Below are 22,252 nucleotides of genomic sequence, written 5' to 3'. Positions count from 1 at the left end.
GGCAGTTCATTCCGCTGTGGCGACCCCGGCTTAATAAAGAGACTAAGCCGACAAAAAAATGAATGAATGAATGAATTTTTAGTCAGTTTGACTGAAATAACTATTAAGCCAAGGCAAGTTTGTTTATATCACATTTCATACACAATGGTAATTCAAAATGCTTTACGTAAACATGAATCAAAGAAACAAGAAAATAAATGATTAAAAATGATTAAAAATAGATTAAAATCTGTTTAAGCCGGTTTTAAATAATGATAAAGAAAAGAAATGCATAATCTATGAATCCAATGATCTGTGGGATGTAGCATAGTGCTCATTCAGTAAAGGCACAGATGGGTTTTCAGTCTTGATTTAAATGTGCCTAATGCAGAGATCAGACTGCAAGATTTTAGCCCTGATTTTTACTCACCGACAGGTTCCGAGAAATTACCGACAAAAGCGTGAAATTACAGGCAAATCTGTGCTCGTGCACGTGAGTGACAATCGCACAGTGTGAACTATCAAAGACACCATCTGAGAGAATCGACAATGAGTCGCCGATGCCTGTGAGATATTTGGTGTGCTGAATATCTGGAGCTGTCAGTGATTTAAATCATGCTATGTGAAATGAGTTTTAAATGATAATAACATCGGCGATCGCCTACAGCCAATGAGAGAGCAGCATGTGCAATGTATATACTGTAAATTTTCTTTCTTTTTTTTCTTAAACTCTACTATTTTTTATATATATATATTTTATATTAATGTTAAGCACCTTGGGTCTGAGAGTAACGCAATTTCGATTCTCTGTATGTCCTGTACATGTGGCTGAATTGACAATAAAGCTGACTTTGACTTTGAGCATTCACTAGACTAGTGTGTGTGTGTGTGTGTGTGTGTACCTGCGCAGACCAGCGAGAGGCTGGGGGAGAAGTTAAAAGCGCTCTTTTTCAGTTTATTTGGAACCAAGAAATGGAAGAAAAACTAGTGGAAATTTGGGCGGAGCACCCGTGTGTGTTTGACGTGTCATGTGAGCAATATCACAACCGTGTCAAAAAAGAAAGTTGAGGAGAAATTCGCAATTCCCTTCTAACCTTGGTGAGCAAACATGTACATTTTCTACCCCATTAAAGGCTTCTTTCTTGTCATGTAGTTAATAACAAGAGATATACGACATGTTTTTGGCTGTAAGATGTAGTTTAGATGAAGTTTTTGGCGATTCTTCCTATAGTAAAGTCATGCAGTGTGAAAGCCCCTGTCGCCGATCCATCTTGCAGTTTAAACAAAGCAGCGACAAAACGCAAGCCCAGACTGTCATGCAGTGTGGAAACATCTGTGACACGACTACTTTGAAAATCCTGCAGTCTGAACTCGGCATAATGTTGAAGCACATCTGATCCTTTCTGGAAGCTGATTCCAGCAGTAGGGGGCGCTGAATCTAGCTAAAGGCGGATTCACCCTGCCTTGACTGAACTCTTGGAGTTTGTAGTTTATTTGATCTTAAAGATCTGAGTGATCTGTTAGGTTTGTATTCAGTGAGGATATCTGTAATTTCTTGAGGCCATTTTAGTACTAATACTTTAAAATCTGTTCTGGATGTAACTGGGAGCCAGTGTAAAGACCTGAGGACAGGTGTGATGTGCTCTGATTTTCTGCTTCTGGTCAGAATCCTCAACCGCCCTCCTCCCCTGTCCGCTGTTCACTTTCACTTTCTTCCACAACTCCCCAACCCTCTTCACTTTCGTCCGCGACACCTCCGCTCCGCTCACTTTCGTCTGCGACACCCCTCTGCATCAATCGCCCTTGTCCAATAGTGTTAACTTGCCAGATCCGTTACCCCGGTCTATTCCGGGACCTCGCAATTCATAAATTAAACACTGGGTAGGAGATTTATTTATTTATTTTTTCATTATTTGGCTCAGTGGGAGCATATAAAGGTTGAAAAGTTCATTTGGATTCAGCTTAAAAAATCCTGAAGCAAGAATTTGTCTTTACAGTGCATAAAACTCAAGTTTAGCTGACAGAAAACATGTTAAAATGAAGGATCCGTCCGAACATGATCGGTGTTTGAATGCTTTGTGGAAAATTTTAAAGTGCATGTTTGTTTTCAGATAATTTGCATTGCAATGCACTTAATTGTGTACAAATAATTCTTGCTCACAAATTGAAAAGATGTTACAATTAATTACAAAGAACACAAAAACAACGTTCAAATTAAACATAGTTTTGAAGTAAAAATAAGACTTATTGCTATAAAATGTGCGATTGTACGTTTTGCTGTAACTGTTTTTTACAGTGTAGCTAATAAGTTTCTAATCACACACACACACAAACAGATTATAATGCATGAGTGAACAATAGCTATTCAATGTGCTTCAAGCTAATGGATGGTTTATGACTGAAAACATGTTTAGGATGAAAGAGCAGAGTGGCATTGGGAACTGACCCATACTTTACATTTACATTTAGTCATTTAGCAGACGCTTTTATCCAAAGCGACTTACAAATGAGGACAAGGAAGCAATTTACACAACTAAGAGCAACAATGAATAAGTACTAAAGGCAAGTTTCAGGTCTGTAAAGTCTAAGAAGGGAAGTGTTAGTAATTTTTTTTTTTTTTTTTTTTTTTTTGTACAGTTAGTGTGATATTCAAATAGGCAATTGCAGATTAGGAAGTGAAGTGGAGACTAAATAGTTGAGTTTTTAGTCGTTTCTTGAAAATAGCGAGTGACTCTGCTGTTCTGATGCAGTTAGGGAGTTCATTCCACCAACTGGGCAGATTGAGCGTGAGCGTTCGCGAAAGTGATTTTTTTCCTCTTTGGGATGGAACCACGAGGCGACGTTCATTCACAGAACGCAAGTTTCTGGAGGGCACATAGATCTGCAGAAGTGAGTGCAGATAAGAAGGTGCTAGGCCAGAAGTCACTTTGTAGGCAAACATCAGAGTTTTGAATTTGATGCGAGCAGCAACTGGCAGCCAGTGCAAACGGACTAGCAGCGGAGTGACATGTGCTCGTTTAGGTTCATTGAAGACCACTCGTGCTGCTGCATTCTGGAGCAGTTGAAGAGGTTTGATAGAGTTAGCTGGAAGCCCAGCTAGTAGAGAGTTGCAGTAATCCAGTTTGGAGAGAACAAGAGCTTGAACAAGGAGTTGAGCTGCATGTTCAGATAAGAAGGGTCGGATCTTTCTGATGTTATAGAGTGCAAATCTGCACGATCGAGCAGTTCTAGAAATGTGGTCAGAGAAGTTTAGTTGGTCATCAATCGTTACTCCAAGGCTTTTCACCATTTTGGATGCAGTAATGGTTGCCCCATCCATCTGGATTGAAAAGTTATGGTGTAGAGTCGGGTTGGATACTTAACAAACATCGAATTTAACTTTAAATATTATTAACATGAACTGTTGTTGACAAAACAAAATGTATGGACAAATTGATGAAAAAAAAAAACTAAATTTGCACAGTTGAATTAATATGTGCTGAAATGGCAAAGAAATAAATATATATGATGATAGAAAATGTTTTTAAAAAGGAAGTGCTTGATTGTTATGAAAACTGTGCTGAAATATTTTTTAGAAGGCTGAAGTGTTTGAGTGTGTATAAATATCTCACCTGACGTGTTGATCAGGTAATGTCAGACTGAAGGTATGTTGTGCACTTGGCATGTTTAAGAGTTACTGTTGATATAGTTCTAAAGGTTAAACACGTCATCCAGAAATATTTACAAATGCCTTCAACTTTTCAAAAGACCTGTCTGTGTGTAATTCTGTCTTTCTTTTATTCATCGTTGTCACTCTATACATGCATCCATTATTTTATCAATCATTCTTTCTATCATTTGGTCAACATTATTTGGTATTCATTATTAGGGGTGTCACGATTTTGATTTTTAATCGAAATCGATCGAAATTTATGCTCAATTTCGATTATCGAATCCAAAAATAGAATCGTCGATGCTGCCACGCCCCCATGTCACGTCTGCTTCGCTTGCCAAGCGGGAAAAAAACAGGCTTGTTGAAGTGCTTGTTAAACTGCAGAAGCAGGAGACCCGTCGACAGAGCTTAAACCCTCTCCTCTTTCAATGAAGTCGCCGGTGTGTAAGCATTTTGGATTTCCAGTGAGTTATGTTGACAACGTTCGTATTGTCCACAAAAAAAACACAGTTTTGCAAGCTCTGCTATGTACGTATTACGTACGGTTCGTCCGATAGACAACACCGGCATCGCGATTCTCCGCCCGCCCCCGTTGCAAATCCGCTCGCGAAAAGTACACACTCAGGCCCTGTTTACACTGTCTTTGTTTTTAAATGGCATTTTAGAACGACAACGATTTGACATCCACAGTGGCGTGTAGCATTTCTGAGCAGCCCTCCTTCCTCTCTACCTCTGAAATTGCACATCACGTGACCACACAGACACAGACGCACACACAGCCATGCGCTCGAGACAGCAGGTCCAGGCAGTCAGAGGACTGCTTCAATCTTTCACTCACTTGTACTTAGTCATTTTAGCGAACACCTCAGATACTGTTGGCTGGTTCCTGTTGGTTGTGCGTCTTTTTTTACCGACGCCATTATAACGACACAGATCACTGCCTATTCACGAGTCCCGCAGAAAAAGTGATTGACAGGTGGTAATTATGTGTGTATCTTGCCTTTATTCATTTACTGTATGATTTGTTTATGGGTAAAACAAAGACCATGCAGGTCAGGTAGTTTAAACGGTAGGCTACAAATAATTAATTGGTCATTAATTAATTAATTATTCATAATCGAAAATCGAATCGAATCGTGACTTTAGAATCGAAAATGTAATCGAATCAAGGATTTGGAGCATCGTGACACCGTTATTCATTATTTTACTACTGTTTCTGTTAGTCTGTAGTCATTCTGTCTGACTGCCAAGTCTTCTTCATTTCTATGCACTCTCAGAAATAAAAGTACAAAATTTGTTACCGGGGTGGTACCTTTTCAAAGGTTTTGTATCATACAGGTGGAAATTAGCACCTTTATGGTACACTTTTGTACCTTTAAGTAGGTTTGGGCCGATAGACTATGCCATCGTCCATCGCCGATGGCCAAAAGACAACACGATGCTGAGCCGGCATCGCAGATTCTCCGCCCCGCCCCTGTCGCAAACCCGCTCGCAAAAAATACACACTCAGGCCCCGTTTACACTAATACGTCTTAGTGTTAAAATGGCATTTTAGAACAAAATTGATCCACATCCACACTGTGTTTTACCTAGCATTTTATCAAGGATGTACCGCTGGATCGTGTCTCACTATAGTTGTTAATCGTGGTATTCAGACATCCCAAGTCTACTGGAAGTTCTGGGAGTCTCCCGCAAATGTAAACGAGTGATAATCTCCCGGAAATCGCGCGCCTCCCTCTCGGTCCTCAAATAAGTCACGCACCGTTGTCACCCCTCACCATCGGATCCTCCCTCCTCGCTCTTCAGACACGTCGCACACACTCTGTCAACATCCCCCCCCGCCCCCAACCCCCACCTTTAACATTGCGACAATGCCATTGTCTATCTCAATGTTTCACTTTATACATCGTACGATGCCAAATTGGTCAACATCGCCAACCCTACCTTTTAAGCTTTGCTTTTGTACCTTTAAGCTTTACTTTTGTACTTTTAAGAAACTTTGAGGTACACATTTGGACTTTTTAGGTATTAATATGTAACTTTTAAGGAACAAAAATGTACCTTTTAAAAAGGTACCACCTCAGTGGCAGGTTTTGCACCTTTATTTCTGAGATTGTGCTTATAACAGTATTTCAGATTGTAAAAACATTTTAAAACAAATTCTGGTGTAGTTCTAGTAAAAATTAAAAGGGATGGTTCACCCAATATTTAGTAGAAATTAAGATTTTTAGCCGAATCCATGGTCCCAGGGGATTCATATAATAGCAGTGTGTGGTGATAGGTTTTTTAGGTTAAAAATGAGCACATGCAAACAAGTATAAATCAATAGGCATGGCATGTGTGTCAGAGCAGAGCTCATTAATATTCATGACTTGTCCAAATATGGTCAATAAGGACCTTCTGTTTCTAAGGCTATTTTATGTGGTAATAAATGAGCATGTAAAACCATTTCTTAATTTTTTTCTTTACTCATACCTATGTAGATATCAGAGAAAAGTTTTTTTCACAGAAGTGGCACTTTTAAAAGAAACCTATTATGCCCCTGTTTACAAGATGTAAAATAAGTCTCTGATGCCTCTATAGTGTGTATGTAAAGTTTCACCTCAAAATACCAAAAATGGCTCATTTCCATTGAGTGGTACCGTAAGGTACGGTTCGGGTCGGTACGGGTCACCTTTATCAGGCTTGCGTTTCCACTAAATTATGAGTTTTACAAGTTTAAAATAGTGCATGTTAATGAATTACAGCGATTTTACCGTCTTTACTTCATCAGCACAGCCGCATGTCAGTACAATTATAAAAGACGATTCAATCCTGGTTTGTGGACGTTAAATCAGGTTTATTTTGTACATTAACATAACAGATATCCATCCAGCAGCAGAGATTGAGGCACACTCTGACAGGCACGTGGGAACGGTGGGCAGGGAGAATAGCATTAAAGGCACAGCCAACAACAACAGCTAAATAGTGTTTAGAGCAAAAAATCCAATATTCTGAAAGCTATAATAAATAATCTGATGGGTGTTTTGAGTTTAAACTTTACAGGCACATTCTGGAAACACAAAAGACTGATCTTAAATCTTGAAAAAGGTGTAAAATAGGGTCTCTTTAAAATGCAGTTTAGTGCTCAGCACTACACAGTGCAAGACGTGGCATACAAAAAAAAACTCCACTTCCGCCATTCATCTGCTTCGAAACTTGAAAGATTGGTTGTCACAGACCTCATAGCTAAAAATGTGACATACGCAAAACAAGTTGTGGATAAACATGGGTGTGTTTTGCATGCTGTGTTTTGTCTCTTTCCTGGTGTGCTCTGTTACGCTCTTTACACAGCTTTGTGGCGGCATCCTGGTACATTGCCTGCTTGATTCAGCATTTGTATTACATTTTTAAACATATATATTTTAATATTCATACGATTTTAAAGCATTGATGTGACAAAATTTTTTTGTAATAATAAAGAAAAAAAAAGAACTAGTACAGAATAACAGAAGTGCATCTGCAGTACATTTAATGCATTGATTTAAACTTAAGGTCTGATATAATGTAGTTTCTTGAAACATGCTGCTATGTTTATGTGTAATATTAAACCACAAAAGAGTGTTGAAAAGGGTGTTAAGCAACACCTCATTCGTGGGATATAAAGAGCGCAGTTAATGAGTTTTTAAATATTTACAAAGAGGGATTCTTCCATGCTGAAGTTTTCCTAATTAATCCCTTATCAAACCTTAGATGGCGTTTCTGAAGATACCTCGGAGATGCTTGAGCGCTCTGCTGGAACATGAACAAACACCTCAGCTTTCCATAAATGCCATTGCAGGATTGTCCTGTGATTGTGGCGACCTTTGCATCTGAGAAATGAATGCAATCCATCATGAGTCACAACATGAGATCTGAACTCTTGACACTTTACTAATGACTGACGTATTGATTTAAGCCTTGTTCCTGGTCTTAATGATGGCAAAGAAACAAATGTTTGTCTTCATAATATTTTATTATAATGTTGTACACTCTTAATTATGATTGTTAGAGGTGTACGATATTTAATATCTGCGATTTTTGTTTTATTTTTAAATATGTCAATAAATTGATAAATATGTCAATAAATTGATAAATATGTCAATAAATTGGTAACATTAACATAAACACATAGTTTATGTGCTAATTCTCTCACTAATGACGAATAGCTTATTACCTGGCTATTATTAAGATATGGCTGTTTATTAGTCCTCATAAATTACATATTTAGTACTTGTAAATTTACATATCTCTCAATTGATTATATTTACATCCTTAATTCACTGTAAATTTGTGCACGGTTCCACACAATTCATTCAGGTTGTCGCATTGCAAATCGATTAAGTTAGCTTAAGAATTTTTTTGGCCCTATCATACACCCGCGCGCAATGCGTCTCGCTTGCACATTAATAAAGACAGGATGTACAGCAGTACGCAAATATCTTTACATATGAAAAAGAATTAAAATATTAAGGATATATATAGGACATAAGGATATATATAGGATATAAATATAAAGGATTAAAATATTAAAAAACATTATTTTCTAGCCTACAAATATATAAAAACCAAACTTTCATGCCTTCTTCATCTCGGGGGGCTTTTTCAGTTTATTCATAACAATTGAATAATCAACAAGAATTATTTTATGTTGAGAATAATGTTTTATTTACAACATAAAATTTTAAGTTTTTAAGCAGAGTGAAATGGAATGCGTACAGTTACATTTTGCTATAAGGAAATGAGACATCATCTGACCCAGAAGCTAGCAAACCTAAACAAAATAAGTTTATTTTACTGCCATTTGGATGCGTGCATTGCTGTGGTTTGCAGCGTTTTCTTCCTGCTGGTGTTGAATGATGAGCAGAGATGATGTGGCTATAGCTGTAAGGCCAGATGAGCAGTGGAGGTGGAGTCAGGTCAAACGTCAAACGAAAGGATGAAAAGTGCAGATATCATTAGAATATCTTTTCAAGAGCAGTATGCCTTGCTCTTAAAATATCTCTGTGTCAAACCTTGACTATTTTTAAACTTTTCTTTTTTTCTTTTTTCTTTTATACCTTTGTCATAGTACATCAAAACCAAAGTAAAATGTTCAGTTATCATTCGTCGTGTGTATATGGTAAAGAAAGTTGTTTACATAAATATTTTAATTAAATAATTAATTATATTAAGGATGATAGTATGTATGTATGTATGTATGTATGTATGTGTGTATGTGTATGTGTGTGTATGTGTGTGTGTGTGTGTGTGTGTGTGTGTGTGTGTGTGTGTGTGTGTGTGTGTGTGTGTGTGTGTGTGTGTGTGTGTGTGTGTGTGTATGTATGTATATATAAATATATATATATATATATATATATATATATATATATATATATATATATATATATATACACACACAACAGTTCTGTCTTGTTCTTGAATCTGATTGGCTTATAGCCGTGATATATTTAAGTAATATTAGCACCCGTACAGCCTCTTTACCTTTTGTGTATTACTCCGCAACAAACAACCAGGAAAAAGCAGACACTACAGATCTACAGTTTAAAATATGCTTGCTTATCTGTTTAACTGTCAGCTTATCATTTGAATCCAAGGCGGAAGAAAATAGTTCCTCATACAAAAGGGTTTTCGAGACTCTCCATGTCTGATTTTGTTTTTTTATACACCATTATGCCATCAAACAGTTGTATAAACGCAATATCACTTGAGTAGCAGTGCAATATGGCTGTATATCGGCACTGGTGGGGGCACTAAGGCACTCTGTGTGCGACCTCATGCCAACGCACGCCTCCCACCAGTGCCGATATACAGCCATATCGCACTGCTACTCTTATGAAATTGCTCATATATATATATATATATATATATATATATATATATATATATATATATATATATATATATATATATATATATATATATGTGTGTGTGTGTGTGTGTGTGTGTGTGTGTGTGTGTGTGTGTGTACACTAACTGACAGAAGTCTTGGCGTCGAACACAGTTTGCTAGAGTTGTTGATTATTTGGAAAAGTGGCAAAAGGTGGATTTTTCTGATGAATCATCTGTTAATATGCATCCCAATCATCACCAATACTGCAGAAGACCTACTAGAACCCACATGGAGCCTAGATTCTCACAGAAATCAGTCAAGTTTGGTGAAGGAGAAATCATGGTTTCGGGTTACATTCAGTATGGGGGTGTGCAAGAGATCTGCAGAGTGGATGGCAACATCAACAGCCTGAGGTATCAAGACATTTGTGCTGCCCATTACATTACAAACCACAGGAGAGGGTGAATTCTCCAGCAGGATAGCGCTTCTTCTCATACTTCAGCCTCCACATCAAAGCTCCTGAGAGCAAAGAAGATCAAGGTTCTCCAGGATTGGCCAGCCCAGTCACCAGACATGAACAATATTGAGCATGTTTGGGGTAAGATGGAGGAGGCATTGAAGATGAATCCAAAGACTCTTGATGAACTCTGGGAGTCCTGCAGGAACGCTTTCTTTGCCATTCCAGATGACTTTATTAATCAGTGATGTGAGTCAGTGCAGAGATGTATGGATGCAGTCCTCCAAGCTCATGATGGAGTCAGACACAATATTTATTCTGTCTCCACTGCAGCAGGACTTTATATTCTATACTGGACATTATTTCTGTTCAGTGATGAGACTTTTGTTTAAGCAAAGTCAGACCTTACTAATTAAATAAAAAAAAATCAGGGTATGATCATATTTTATTTAAATCAAATAAGCGTAAACTGAATAGGCAACAAGACTTTTGCCAGGTATGTGCATGTTTATATATATATATATATATATATATATATATATATATATATATATACATATATATATATATATATATATATATATATATATATGTGTGTGTGTGTGTGTATATATATATATATATATATATATATATATATATATATATATATATATATATATATATATATATATATATATATATATAAAATGTAGTTTCTGTGTTACAGTGTGTGTAGTGGAAAATTTGAGTTTTTCTGCATGGCTTTAGCAAACCAAATCATTGTTTTGACATGTTGCTTGACAACACGCAAATCTGCCAATTATTTGGTTTCTTTGTTGTTTATGTGCATGCTCAAAACCTGAAAGTCAGCATGAAACTGAAATCATGATCTTGTTATTTGCTGTTTTTTTGTTTTGTTTTGTTTTTTACAGTGTATGAGTGACATTGCTTTTTGAATAAGCGCAAATGTAGGCTGGGCTTGGTTTTGTTTATAGAGAACTGATTGGATGATTTTGGTAGCTTTTGGATTGGTGAACCAATTGGAGAACATATATGCATGGATAAATTATTAATAAATAGTACTGTAATACTGCAAATAAGTATTGTAAATGTGTTGAAAAAATCTAGCCCTTTTGAAATATTTGAAAAAAAAAAGGCTAATAATTGTTTCTTCCAATCTAAGCTAAGAAAGTCAGCTTTAAAAATGAATGTAAAAATGTAATGAATGTCAATTAAATATTATCCATTTTGAGGTAATGTCTCTGTATCTGTGCAGTGGGTGTCTCAGGATGAACTCTCGATCGAGAGCCGATTCCCAGGGCTCCCTGGACGAGCCGGACGATGAGGTTATGCCATACAGTGATGATGAGACGGATGCAGAGTTAGAAGATGAACTGGATCAAAGTGTAGACCAGCTGCCAGAACCAGAAACCAGACCTGCGCCTGCAGTTGGTGAGTTTGAAGGCCTTTTGCACAAAATCAGTTCAACAAACTCTGGGTTTCAGTTGACTAAACATTGTAAAGCTGGTTAAGAGTAGGCATGAGTAGATTCTGACGGTATATATCAGTTTCACTGCATCACTGTGTTTACTGCTCTAAAATATGTTCTTTTTAAATGTAAAAAGATTGCCACTTTTTCCCATTGAAGACAATATCATTTATTTGAAGAAACATTTATAATATTTTGGAGCAGTAAACATGTCAGGCTAAATAATTAAAATAAACCATTTACTTCTGCTGTCTTTATTAGTTTCAAAAACACAGATTTCTTTACTACTTGAAATGGTGTCTTTGGAGATCTGTCTTTTTTTTGGCTATAATGTAAGCCACTGCACTGTTCAGGTCAAGGCTTGGATGTTGGTTTATAAGCGATTTGTTTGTTAGATGTTGTCAGAGTCGCGAGCTGAACAGTAGCTTTTGATGTGGAGGCTCCTTTTCTGCTGAACATACTTTTGCCCTTAAAAACTAAATCAAAGAGCCATTAAAACACATTAAACATTTACATGTACCTAAGGAATGGTAAAACACAAAATATTAAATTTTCCAAACCGCATTAAATCTTAAAACTGGTTATATTCACATGCCTTGTTACGATCAGGTTAAGTGGTTTCACTATGATTCATAAATACTTTCTCTTAAATTTAAATTCATTCGTTCATTTTCCTTGGCTTAGTCCCTTATTTATCAGGGGTCACCACAGCGGAGGGAACCGCCAACTGTTCTGGCATATGTTTTACACAGCGAATGCCTTTCCAGCAGCAACCCAGCACTGAGACACACACACACACACTATGGACAATTTAGTTCATCCAATTCCCCTATAGTGCATGTGTTTGGACTGTGGGGGAAACCGGAGCACCCGGAGGAAACCCACACCAACAGGGGGAGAACATACAAACTCCAGACAGAAACGCCAACTGACCCAGCAAGGACTCGAACTAGCAACCTTTTTGCTGTGAGACCACAGTGCTAACCGCTGAGCCACCGTGCCATCCCGTTAATGTAAATTTAATTGACAAATCAAAAAGTTTTTAGTAAAATATAGTCTTTCGACATAATAAAAGTATTATATATATAATATAAATCAATTATTGACAAAAGACAATTTTGACTGAAAAATGCTTTTAGTGTGAAAACGTTTAATTTAATTTGGCAAAAAAATAGATTCTTAGTGACTAAAGGCTCCTACACTCTGGGACGCTTTTCGTTTGCATTTATCGTTAGCGTTTTATGAGACGTTTTTCCGTATTCAAACTCAATAGATTTTCACTGGTGTCGAGCAGAAGAGCATGCAAAATCACTACTTGACGTTAGATGACGCTACACAACTTTAAGCTTCGGACACCTGCTTATAACACAGAAGAAGAGGTGGAGATGAAGTTCACACGCTTGTTATTAAAGTTACTGGTGACTCGAACAAACATGGATGTTCGCCTCCAAGTGCTGTTTACTGTAACTTCAGCAGCTCCGTGCACGTGAACAAAATTGCCGATCTGATTGGTGGAGAAGGTTTGGACGCGGCACGTCAAAACAAAAAAACGAGCATGAGGCGTTTTTTTTTTTTTTAATGACGCTTTTGTGTCTGACGTTTTGGGCGTCACACGCCCGTTATTTAGTCGCAAGGCGTTAAACGTCGACGGAAAATGCGAGCAAAAAACGTCTCTGTGGGCACTGGCCTTAAGAGTGTTTTTTATTGCATCAGACATTGAATGTCACTTTACTCACAGCTGATTGGTCCAGTTTGGATTTGTCATCTTTAACGCAAAATAAATGAATACATTTTCACATTTCTGGGTTTCTCAGCAGCGGAAGTGGTCATAGCTGGGTAACCGTAGAGCACAGTAAATGGGAGAGTACAACAAATCATTTTTTACAATCCTATTTGCTGAAACAATAAAAGAAAAACTACACAATGGTGTTATCAAGACTTTCAGAAAAAGAGCAAAAATAGTGTGACGGCAGCCAGAAGAGAGAACAACGTCAAATTTTACTGTCGCTGCATTACAGACGCCTCACATAAGTGGTAATTTTATGCAAAGATGATATAATACTTACGTAAATACAATTTAAGAGTTCACGCTTAGCTGATGCTTGTTAAGGTAAATGCATGTTTGGCATGTTGTCCTAGGAGAGATACTTGAGCTCTGAGGATTCTTGAACCTAAAGCCTCTTCCACACGGGGCGTCAGCTTCGACGGTTCCCATTCACTTTGAATAGGTGATGTCAGGCGTTGCTGAACTGCATTGTGGATCTGTCTGCGCCGATTCAGTGGCGTTGCTTGCTGCAGAAGTTGGGACTTTCTCAACTTTTCAAGCACTGACGAAAGCGTCAGCCAATCAGATTACTGTATGCAAATACACCAGCTCAGACAGTAGCCGATTGCTGTCTAATCTTATTGGCTGACGCTGCTATGACGATCGCGTCAGCCCCAACTTCAGACACGCTCTGTCAAGCATTGATGCTGAAGCCCCGTGTGAATGGGGCGTGAGGCTTCCTCCAGGGAGCTCAAGAAGCTCTCGAGAGATCTTCCCCGTTATTAAGCTAGGAATGAGGGGAAGGAGTCAGGGTGGAAAGGGGGTTTCTTCAAAAACAATGATGGCTAAGGTAAGGAAAGCAGAGCATTTATGTGCGTTTGGGTTCATCTGATTGGTTGATTGTGATTGTTGATAAGAGACCAGCCGTGGTCGATAATAAGCACATGATCCTCTCTAAATTTGTTTTTATAAAACTTCATAAATGTATATACATCTTTAAGATGAATTTAAGATGCTGATCAGACCATTAAATGCATCATAACGGTCTTGTGAAAAGTGTCCATCCTGCACCTAGCCATGTAGCGCAAGTTGCATCAAAACAACCCACATATTTAAACCTAAAAAAAACTCAAGCTGCATCCAATATCGCATACTATTCAGTAGGTACTGCACTTGAGTTTGAGTTTGTTAGAAAAGTACGATCTACAAGTATGAATGTCAGTAGTTTGAATGGAACTGCTACATCCGCCATTTTGTCATGATTACGTGACCTTTTGTCAGTTGCGTCGCTTTATGCTGCGTTCACTCCAGACGTGGAACGCTCATCAAGCTCAATTGATTTATATGTTAAGTCAATGCAAACGCACGAATAGACATATTGCGGCAGGATATGTGCGAATGGCACGGCGCGAATGACACAAATTTGCGTGAATGGCGCAATGCGAATGACGCACCACGAATTGAGTGTTTTGCACGTTTGGCACGAATCTCTCGATTTCGAAAATCTGAACTTCAGCAGACATTCGTGCCGCGTTAACCAATCAGGAGCTTGCTCTTGTGGGGGGGTGATTTTGACGTATCGCCTGTTGTCGGTGTTCTGGGAGAAATTCTCCAGCCGACACTGACAAAAAGTTCATCAAACTGGGCTGGGCTCAGTCAGAAGCACCGCTGAAAGCCTCCATCATCCAGGCTCAGTTTCTGGAGTTTATGTGCTCACAGAGCTGGATGCACCTCTGAAAGAATCTAGTGGACTTGGAAACGGCCCTAAACGTATCGACGCTGTTTTTCAGCCATCATAAAGCACATAAACACTGTTATTTTCTTCATAAATTCATGTTAGCCTTTTAGCAATGAAGCTAGAGTCACCAGGCAGACAGAAGCCCTGCTCATCACGTGAATCCGCGTCTGTTCTGTAATTAATTTGACGCGTGAATGAAGCGAGTAAACTCAAATGTTCATGCGGCTATTTGCGCGCGAATATCGCATTTTATCCGCATGTTCCGCATCTGCTGTGAACGCAGCATTACTCCCATTCATGAATTCTCTCGTGGTGCATCATGGGCAGGGCCAGACGCAATCTGCGGAAGTTTTTTGCTATTTCTGCTGAGAATTTTGGTAAAAATCTGCAGATTTCTTCGGAATTATTTTGGGAGTATCCAGCAGAGTATCATAACTAAAACCTTAATATATGAAATAAAAAGTAATAAATTACTGAATAAAAACTGAATAAATTTATATTTGCACATTTACTCAAGTAACTAAACATAATTAATGATGGGCTAAAAATCTGCAGAAATCTGCGAAAAATCAGCGAAATTCTGTGCGCGCAGATTCCGTGTGGGCCTAGCCATGGGATAGCGTAGCGTGCATCGGATGCACACTTCAGAATCTTGCCGGAAGTAGTAGGTCATTCGGGTACTTCTCGCATACAGTTTATTCTAACTAAATGCAAACTTACCTGAGTTAAACTATTTTGAATCTAATGATTTTTGTTTCCTTGTTCAGAGGCCGGTTGGAGCGTCCGAGCGAATGACAGGGAATATTGCAAACGGCCAGAGTTTCAGAAGAAGGTCTTTCTGTGCATCAAGAAAAGCAGATACTCTGTAAGTGAATCCATCATTGTTTACAGTGAAACTCCAATCACCCATATCGCACGCTAATTGGTTCACTCATGTTACCAAAGCCGCTTTACTGGAAAGAATTGTACAGTAATGACAGTAAAACAGTGAAATACTATCACCATTTAAAGTAACTGCTTTGTTTTTAAATATGTTGTAGAATATAATGTATTCATGTGATTCAGTGCTGAATGTTCAACATCTAGATTGTTATGTTATCCTTTAGAAATCTCTGATGTCAATGTTGAAAAAAGTTCTGGTGCATCATACTTTTGTCAACATTACAAAGTCAGATTTTTCCCTATTTCCCCAATGAGTTGAAAGAATTCTTAAGGATTGTTTTGAACAACTTAATTATTTACGTTCAGTCCACTTAAAATTGTATAAACGATCGCACTTAACTTGTGTTGGGACAGCATGAGGGAATTGTGTGTGTTTTTTTGCAGTGTATCGTGCAGCTCCACTGCAGGAATCTCAGGCAAAAGCGTCAGATAATGATTTGCAGCATTAAATGTCCCACATGCTGGATTTTTCCACAGTTTACACCATAAACAGTGATCAGAGTGGGCAGATGTTTTTATCTTATCCCTTTGTAGGCCACTCAGTGAAAAATTCACCGTCAATAAGGTTTCCATATATGTTTCTTTGCTCAATATAGAGTTTTACTTTATAATACTTATACAAGTTTCAAATACATTTTAATACCAGTTATACAGTGTTTAACCTAATATTTTTGTCAGTTTGAGTGATATAAGTTGACTAGAAAAGTTTTATTCAACTAAAATTTTTAAGACGGCAATACTTTTTTTTTTTTTTTTACAGTGTACATCTGTCTCTCAAGCAACATATTAATAACTTGGCAAGTAGCTCATGACATGCTAACAATGATTTAATCATATTAGCAGTGTGGTAACTTTCTCAAGCCAATAAGCTTTACTGTCTTTGTTCCCGCTTTCTCAAGTTTTACAGTCATTGCGTGAGTTGGATGAATGAGTATGTTGATAATTTGTTCAAAGGATGATTAATTTTTAGTTTTCAGTAAAGGATCTCTGTGTTGTTAATGCCAAACAGCATCTGCCATCTGTTTTTCTGTCAAATGTTTAATTTGTAGTCTAAAATCACCTTTGAATTTACTTTAAGAACAACAACAAGTGACATACTGTAGTTTAGATGGTATTTCTGCTCAGTCATTATACAGTTGTTTTTTTATATAAATATAAAGAAAGTTTATTTGAGAGTGTCAGTGTTTTACTTGAAGATTTTGCAAATATAAGCAATTCAGCTTGATTTTTTTTTTTATTTAATAGCCCCTTTCTCACAGTAATACTGGTAAATTGCAGTAAATTGCTGGAACATCTTTACTGGTAAATTAAAAAATGTGCTGATCACACACAGTGGAATTTCGACAATTTGTTACAATGTTACAGCTTCTCATTCCGAAAAATTCAGCCCAGGCTCATTGGAAATGTATGGCTTACTGTGCGTTCACACCGAAAGCAGCTAGAGCTTGAGAGAGCTACTGTAGAACTGAAGTCATTCATTTTCAATGGGAGCCGGCAGCGATAAGCGGCAAGGTGCGTCATTGTCGGTGTGGGACAGTTGAAATTAAGTCAACTTTAGGGTAAGAGTTATTGCGCAGTTCAGCGGCAAGCAATCAGAATGGCGAATATATTCATTACAAATCAAAGACAGCATTAAGTTGTTTTGTGCTGTATTTTTGGTGTTGTGCACAGAACTGAAAATATCCTTTATTCATCAACAACGTCCCTGTAAAAAAAAAAAAAAAAGTTTTTGCTGTCACACTGCCCCCCCTAGTGTTCATTTTACTTACAATCTGCGGTTAAACGTACGTTGAAGTATGTTTTTGCAGTTTCACAAAAATGTAGCAAGAGCCTGTGTTGGGAAAATTACCAGAACAAATTGCATAGTGTTTTAAAGCAGGACCTGTTCAAACATGATCTCCTCACCGCATATTACCTGCAATTTTCCAGAAATGTTTGTATGTGTGAAGGGGCTGATGCCACCTATTTATGTACACTCTAAAAAACGTTGAGTTATTTCTTTAACACAGTGGTCGAGTTAAACATATTTGGTGCTTTGTTGGGTTATTAGATTATTGGGTTTATTAGATTATATAATAATAACTCAACCAGTTGGGTTAAAATTTTGAATTTTAACAGTCAACTGATTTAACTGACACAGAACAGCTGTATATATATATATATATATATATATATATATATATATATATATATATATATATATATATATATATATATATATTGTATTGTATATATTGCGTTGTAAAGTTTATTTAAGCTTTAACGTAATAATATTGTTATTTTTTTTTATCAAATGACCTCTCTGTGCTGTGTTTTTTCTATTAGTTTCACCAGCACTCTTAATTATTGATGATACAAACGCACACTTCATAGCCGATAAAACGCTTTCTCTACCTCCCGTGATCATCTCTACAGTTTTTTGGGAGAAAATGAAACGCATATTTGGGATATTCGGCTGTCAATCTCAGCTTTAACACCCAGCGGAGACATTCATTAATTTATACAGCCATAATGCAAAAATAATAGTAGTACTTCAATCCTCTCCACCAATCAGCTGGTGTGTGGGGTGCGGTCTGGCGAAAAATGGCTGCTGGCGCGTCATCCAGGTGGATGCTGCACACTGGTGGTGGATGAGGGGATTCCACCCAATGTGTAAAGCTCTTTGAGTGCCCAGAAAAGCGCTATATAAATGTAAGGTATTATTATTATTATTATTATTATTATTATTATTATTATTATTATTATTATTAATAGTAAAACCAGAATGGAAAAAATAAATTTTAATCAAAATAACCCAATGCATTGGGTTGTATAATTTAACCCAATGCATTGGGTTATTTTGATTAAAATTTATTTGTTTAAAATAACCCATAGTTGGGAAGGTGCTATAAGTATGGTGCGCTGTATTTTTAACCCAACTATTTTAACAGAGTAGCTGTTTGTGAAATTTATTAGTAATTTAAAATTCTTAGTTTAGCCACTCATAGTGACTCTACACTGTAAAAAATGCCTGTTAATCAAGAGCTTCCATATTTTGTGATTTACAAGTGTTTATTTACGGGTGTGAATTGCATTATGGGATGTTGATCTCTGCTTTGTCCTCTTTAATGTTGAAAATTCAACTCTACAGTTTAGCAAAGTGACTTTTATTAACATTTTAGTCTTTTTTTAGTAATATAATGTACAAGAAATTATATAAAATAACAGAAAATGCTCTGGCAGTTTATTACACGGTTTTTATAGCGTAATATACAACACCAACTCAGACAATATATCATTTTTTAATATGTTAAGTTTTCATAAATTAACTTTTCAAACTTTTTAAGGTTAAAAGTTGTTGGAAGAAAGATTAAAATCCCATAATGCAATTTAAAAGCATAAATAAAGAAGGAAAAATAAAAACAGGAATAACAAAATACAGAAAACTGCTATTTTACAGATATTATTTTACAGTGTATATGGCATTTTTTTTCTGTCATACTTTTGGACCTTTAAACACAACTCCAGGAAGCAGACAGAAAATAAAGTAACATGTCATGCATTTTGTTCATAATTAGTTATGCTGTAATCTTTTACGCTGTATTAATCAACCCTCAAACCACTCTAATGCATTTAAGGTGAGGCCTTAATTATGGTCTTAATTGGTAGTTTTATGTCATTTTCTTATGTCATTTACTTGTTAATCTCCTCCACGTTGAATGGAGCTGCTGCTTATTTAAATTCTCTGGTATGACAATCATCTTCGGCTGGAAAAACAAGTTATTCAGTGTTGAATAACTGCAGGTTTGCAGATACAAGCAATAGACAGCAGTGACTGAATTTGTCCTGAGGTTGAAATGTTACCCTACGAGAGCATCCGCAGTCAGATTTAGAAATGCTGGGATTTACATGAATGGAAATCTGCTGGGTTTGGGAACGCAGGAATTTTGATTGAGAGAGAGAGCTGGAGGGATAGCTCACCTAAACATGAACATTTACTCACCATTTACTTGCCCTTCTTTGAGTTTATTTGTTCTGTCGAACACAAAAGAAGATTTTTTAAGGAATGTTGGAAATATGTAACCACTGACTTTTTAAGTTAACTTATTAGTATTTATAAATGTAAGTGGTTTAAATATAAAACAATTAAGTTTTCTCAAAACAAAACTCATTTTAAATATTAAATATTAAAAAACATTATTTTCTTTCTTTCTTTTTTCTTTTTTTTCTTTTCTTTTTTCTTTCTTTCTTTCTTTCTTTTTTCTTTTTTTCTTTTCTTTTTTTTTCTTTCTTTCTTTTTTCTTTTTCCTTTTCTTTCTTTCTTTCTTTCTTTCTTTCTTTCTTTCTTTCTTTCTTTCTTTCTTTCTTTCTTTCTTTCTTTCTTTCTTTCTTTCTTTCTTTCTTTCTTTCTTTTTTCATCTTTCTTTCTTTCTTTCTTTCATCTTTCTTTCTTTCTTTCTTTCTTTCTTTTTTTGTGTATTCTGTCCTTCTTTCCTTCCTTTCTTTTTTCCTTTCTTTTTTCCTTTTCCTTTCTTTCTTTTTTCCTTTTTTCCTGTCTCCTTTTTTTCATTCCTTTAGTCCTTCATTTGTTTATTCCTTCATTTGTTATTTCCTTCATTCGTTCATTTCTTTTTCATTGCCTTCTTTTTTCCTATTCTTTCCTTTTTCCTTTATTCCATCCTTTCATTTAATTAATTAATCAACTAAAAAATAATGCCTTATTTCCTTCCCTTTTCCTGCTTTTCTTCTTTTTTTCCTTTTTCCCTTCCTTTCCTTTTTCTTCCTTCATTCCTTCTTTCTGTTCTCTCTTCCATTAATTAATTCATTTATTCATTCCTTTCTTTCTTCCTTTTTTTCATGTATTTATTCCTTCATTCCTTCCTTTCTTTTAAATTTTTTCCTTATTTTCTCTTTTCATTCATTCATTCATTCATTCATTCATTCATTCATTCATTCATTCATTCATTCATTCATTCATCCCATTTTGCTTCTTTCCATTTCCCTTCCTTCCTTTCTTTTTCCCTTCCTTTTTTCTGCCCTCACTTCCTTCTTTTTGTCCTCCTTTTCATTCATTCATTCATTCATTCATTTTAAATAAGTAGTTTGTATAAACAGCAAAGATAATTTTTTGTCTATATATAATTATTCACATTTTGTGATATTTACCATAAAAAAACACAAATTTTAAACATTAATTTATCTTGTTTTTGCCATGATGACCGTAGATAATATTTCACCAATTTTATTTGCAAGATATTAGTTTGTTTTTTACCAAATCAGAAAAAATACTATTAGCCCTCCTGTTAAATTACAATTATTTTTTTTTCCACAATTACTGTTTAAGAGAGAGATTTTTTTTTACATAATAGTTTTAATAACTCATCTCTAATAACTGATTTATTTTATCTTTGCCATGATGACAGTAAATAATATTTGACTAGATATTTTTCAAGACACTTCTATACAGCTTAAAGTGACATTTAAAGGCTTAATTAGGGAAGTTAGGGTAATTAAGCAAGTCATTGTATAGCAGTGGTTTGCTCTGTAGACAATTAAAAGCGAATATTGCTTAAGAGGGCTAATAATATTGAGCTTAAAATGCTTTTAAAAAAAATTAAAAACTGCTTTTATCCTAGTTGAAATTAAACAAGACTTTCTCCAGAAGAAAAAATATTATCAGAATTACTGTGAAAATATCTTTATTCCATTAAATATCACTATATAAATACTTGAAAAAGAATAAATATTACTCAGGAGGGCTAATAATTTAGCCTTCATCTGTGTATATAACCAGACTAAAAGAAATAAACCTTATTCAGAGGAAAAATACAATAAGAAATACTATGAAAAAGTGTCCTTGCTCTGTTAGACAGGAAATATATATTTTTAAATAATTAACATTTCTAATAATCTTGCTCTTATCTGTACAGTTTGTTCTATAATGACCTTTAGAGATGTTAAAGTGATGGATTTATAATTTTGGATGTCTTTTTATTTATAGGGAAACGCAATCAAGACCTACAAATACAATGTGTTAACCTTCCTGCCGCTGAATCTGTATGAGCAGTTCAAGAGAGCTGCTAACCTCTACTTTCTGTGTCTGCTGGTCCTGCAGGTCTGAACCAACAACACACCAACACACTGATGCTTATGATGATGGACAAACTACACTGTAGATTATACGTAATAGGATAGTTATCTAAAAAATTTACAAACTTAAAAAAATGTAAAACAATAGAATTAGAGTAAACAAAATGTGAGAGAGTGTGTGTAAGAACTTTACGAAAGACTAAAAATAAAAAAAAATTAAATGTAAAAAATTTATAAATAATTAATATAATATATTATTTTTTTTAAATGTGATTATTTTAGTATTCTATTTATTATTTATATTTATTATTATATAATATTTATTTAT

General features: G+C 35.9%; 1 protein-coding gene across 2 annotated transcripts in view; it reads left to right on the top strand.

The window, feature by feature from the left end:
• Window positions 1-22,252, top strand: part of atp8b1 (ATPase phospholipid transporting 8B1) — an 85,065-nt gene that overhangs the window by 16,992 nt on the left and 45,821 nt on the right. For both annotated transcript variants that reach the window (XR_012397077.1, XM_001920475.9), the window contains exons 2-4: window positions 11,198-11,373; window positions 15,681-15,778; window positions 21,836-21,949. Coding sequence is in view for 1 of the 2 variants with exons in the window: in XM_001920475.9 (XP_001920510.4) it covers window positions 11,211-11,373; window positions 15,681-15,778; window positions 21,836-21,949 (375 nt within the window). In the remaining variant the exon portion in view is untranslated. The remainder of the gene's footprint in view (window positions 1-11,197; window positions 11,374-15,680; window positions 15,779-21,835; window positions 21,950-22,252) is intronic.

The sequence above is a fragment of the Danio rerio genome, chromosome 21 (assembly GCF_049306965.1).
Source record: "Danio rerio strain Tuebingen ecotype United States chromosome 21, GRCz12tu, whole genome shotgun sequence".
In the NCBI taxonomy this organism is placed as follows: Eukaryota; Metazoa; Chordata; class Actinopteri; order Cypriniformes; family Danionidae; genus Danio; species Danio rerio.
Note: the sequence above shows the minus strand (reverse complement) of the source record. Positions and strands in the feature narration are given on the sequence as shown.